The sequence below is a fragment of the Trichosurus vulpecula genome, chromosome 1 (genome assembly GCF_011100635.1).
Source record: "Trichosurus vulpecula isolate mTriVul1 chromosome 1, mTriVul1.pri, whole genome shotgun sequence".
Lineage (NCBI taxonomy): Eukaryota > Metazoa > Chordata > Mammalia > Diprotodontia > Phalangeridae > Trichosurus > Trichosurus vulpecula.
In genome coordinates this window covers 446547104-446550367 of record NC_050573.1, presented here as the reverse complement: position 1 = coordinate 446550367, position 3264 = coordinate 446547104, and the positions used below count along the sequence as shown (strand labels likewise).

General features: G+C 43.8%; 1 protein-coding gene across 1 annotated transcript; it reads left to right on the top strand.

Annotated features, from left to right (window-relative positions):
• Positions 1 to 500: 500 nt before the first annotated feature.
• CARTPT (CART prepropeptide) lies at positions 501 to 2307 on the top strand. Its single transcript, XM_036765664.1, has 3 exons — positions 501 to 657; positions 1122 to 1201; positions 2194 to 2307. The coding sequence occupies exons 1-3, from the start codon at positions 501 to 503 to the stop codon at positions 2299 to 2301; spliced, it is 345 nt and encodes a 114-aa protein (XP_036621559.1). The 3' UTR covers positions 2302 to 2307.
• The last annotated feature ends 957 nt before the right edge of the window (positions 2308 to 3264 follow it).

The following is a 3264-nucleotide window of genomic DNA, read 5'->3' as shown; positions in this document are numbered from 1 at the left end:
GAATGACAAAACATCTTTTTTTCCTTCCCTACAAGCTAGGAGGTATGGGGGTTGTAGCTGGAGAATATTGTAGTGTTCCTTTGCTAAGTGAAGGAGACTTGTGTCTGTTCTTTGCCCTGAAGATTTTCTCCATTTCCTTATCCTCTGCCCTCTGGCTTCGGGCTCCTACCCCAGTGGGAGTGCAGCGCTCACTTGCAGTATTTCTGTCTGGAGCCCTGAGACAGCGGGTCCTTTTTCTGCCCCCCGCACCTCCCCCCCCCCCCGCCCCCCGCCCGCCCTTTCCCCCGCCCCATTTCAGCTGTGCGCAAAACCCCGGTTCCTGGGCTGCTTAGAACCCGGGGGGCATTGACGTCAAGCGTTGGAGAAGCGCTGCCGACAGACAGGTGACCCAGCCCCTCCGCCCCAGCCCCCCTTCCTCTTCCTGCCTCCCTCCCCCACATTCCAGTCTGAGATTTTGTATAAAATCCGAGGGTCCACAAGGTGTACAGGACTTCAGCACCATGGAGAGCTCCCGCTTGCGGCAGCTACCCCTTCTGGGCGCAACCTTGCTACTGCTCCTGCTCGGGGCCAGCTGCCAGGAAGATTCCGGGCTGCAGCCTAGAGCCTTGGATATCTACTCCACTGTGGAGGATACTTCCCATGAGAAGGAACTGGTAAGTGTTTTCTTCTCTTGGTTTCCTGTCTTGACTCTGCCCTACGGTCTCTCTATGTTCTACTCCACTGGCAAGCCCGGTCCCCAGTACGAGAAGACCAATGGGTAGTACTCTAGGCACCTAAGTATAAGATCGCGGACACTGGGCTGCACAGAGAACCCGTCTTGAGCCGAATAGGAAAAGTCCCGTACGCCCGAACTACTCTTGGGAAGGAGGGGTAGGAATCCAAGGCTTTGGATGATGTTTCTGAAGTTCTTTGCTTGGGAGTCCCAGCCATCATTTCTCAAAAGAGCAATCCTAGCTCTCTTCCTGACCAGGTCCCAGAGTAAAGCCCCCTTTTTAGAGTTCACATGGGGAGGTATCTGCAAACGCCGCCTTGGAACTAGGGTTTTAATTTAGGCTAGGCTCCCGGGGCAGACAGCCGCATCTCGACCCACCCAAAGTTGAGAATCTGTGTGTTGCAGATAGGAGCACTGCAGGAAGTCCTGAAGAAGCTGAAAAGTAAACGCATTCGGATCTACGAGAAAAAATATGGCCAAGTCCCCAAGGTAAGCTGGTGGGGATTTTCTCTCCATTGCCCCAGCCTCCACGCAGGCACACTTGGTTTCTTGGGGTTTGGGAGGAAACACACCCTGGTCCTATGTGCTGTTGGCTGCCCTAATATTCCTCTCCCAGAGTAAATTTTTGATTGCATTAAATTATTAAATGACTCAAACTGGTAGGCTCCAGAATCAAGTTCCTTTTGCATTTCCTTTCATTCCCACCACCCAGTCTTCTTCAGTGTTTTCTGAAAAAGATCTCTGATCACTTTAGCCCCATACAAATGTGATGAGAAGATTCATTTGTTTGAAAGAAAGGACAGTCCCCTAATAGGGGTGGAAGGATGGGGGAGGGGGAGCGGAGAGGAGAATTGTGAAAGGGAGAATTTCCTGTAGATAACCTATTTGTTTTTGGTCCAGGGAAATTCTTTTTTTTTTCTTTTCTTTTTTTTTAGCTAATCGAACCTTTCTCAATACTACCCTTTTCCCACTACTCTTCCAATACAATTTATTATTTAAAAAAATAGTTTGACTTTTCAATGCTAACTAAATATTTTATGTGTGATCTTTGGAGAGTTTAGGGAAGGAAATCTTGAAAAGGAGCAGAAAGAGGTTATGGAAAAAGGGAAGGGATTGTGAGATGAGAGAGACCATAAATCTGAATCAACATCTCAGTATATAACTTTTTTCTGACTAAAGAAAGGAACCTTTGTCTCACCCCCCACATTTTGGTGGGCAGGAAAAGGAGCTGAGAAATGGGCCTTTAGCTGGCCAAGTGGGGAGGGACAAGGAGTACCCAGTTATTTACTTATATTTATTCTTATGCTGAAATTGTACCTCTGTGTTTCAGCATGTCTACAACATTCATGTTTATACATTTTGGGGGAAAGTTCTGTGGCACATTTCAGTGTGTGGAAGTCTTATATGATGTGGCAAGATGAGCTGTGACTTATCTCACTTTTTCCATGGTGTAAATTAACATGTTGTGTTGTTTTTGATAGTGTGATGCTGGAGAGCAATGTGCAATAAGGAAAGGAGCCAGAATTGGGAAACTCTGTGACTGTCCTCGAGGAACTTCCTGCAATTCCTTTCTCCTGAAGTGCTTATAAAGAAGTTACCAAATCACTCATTTCCCCCACTTTTCCACAAAAGGACCACACACCCATCTCTTGGGTTTGACTGCAGAATCACACTAAGCCTGCAGTCTCACCTGAAGATGGTGGAAATTTTTCCTTGCAGTTTACAGTTATGAGAACATAGTAAGAATTATTGTGTTGAAAGATAAACCATGTATGATGTTGAAACATCTGTATCCTTTCTCCAGTTCATTTTATTTATGTGTCCAACTCTTGTGTACCTGGGTATAAAAAAGCTCAACTTGCCTTTGCAAGTTGTATTTTTGTATGTGGAGTGTTCTAAGAAAAATTAGATCTAGACAAACTTCAGTAGATAATATCATAGTCCAGAAAAATCACCCCACAAAAACTAATTCAGCATGTACAAATTATACATAATAAAGTGTTTTTAATAATTGCTTTTATTGTATTGTGGTAACCGATTAAGTTAATCCAGGAAAAATGGCATGTTAAGGCATTCTGAATAGTCTTTTCAAGAGAAGAATAATTTTTTAAATCATGCTTAATCATGGATCTATATCACAGCATCCTACTCGTTCTTATCTCTTGTTTTTCATTAAGGATTCTGTTACCTGAGCATTATTGTCAAAGATTTGGTTGAGAATCAATGTGGAACATTATCATGAAGTGAAGTGTCTGGTTGTGAGTGAAGCTCTAAGTATGGGGAGAGTGAGAAAGATGCATGGTTTTAGTTTGGTATGATTTTAACGATTAAAGCCTCTTTCTCAAGGCAATCTAGATTTTGAGAATTGGGTAGAAAAATATGAGCTCTTCGTGATAGAGATCAACAACAAAAGACATTTTTAGAAAATGGGAAACTTTGTTTTCTGAATATCTTCATTAGTGAATATAAGTGGATGTCTGATTCTATGTGTGGGTGTATGCAAGTGTGAGCGCACACAGGCAAACTGAAGGGAAACAAACAAGTCAGATGGT

What these genes read in the sequence shown, in the direction of transcription:
- CARTPT (XM_036765664.1), top strand. Translation starts at nt 501, where the DNA reads ATGGAGAGCTCCCGCTTGCGGCAGCTACCCCTTCTGGGCGCAACCTTG. An exon ending in CCATGAGAAGGAACTGGTAA is followed by an intron (nt 658 to 1,121) that starts GTGTTTTCTTCT and finishes TGTTGCAGATAG; the next exon opens with GAGCACTGCAGGAAGTCCTG. An exon ending in AATATGGCCAAGTCCCCAAG is followed by an intron (nt 1,202 to 2,193) that starts GTAAGCTGGTGG and finishes TGTTTTTGATAG; the next exon opens with TGTGATGCTGGAGAGCAATG.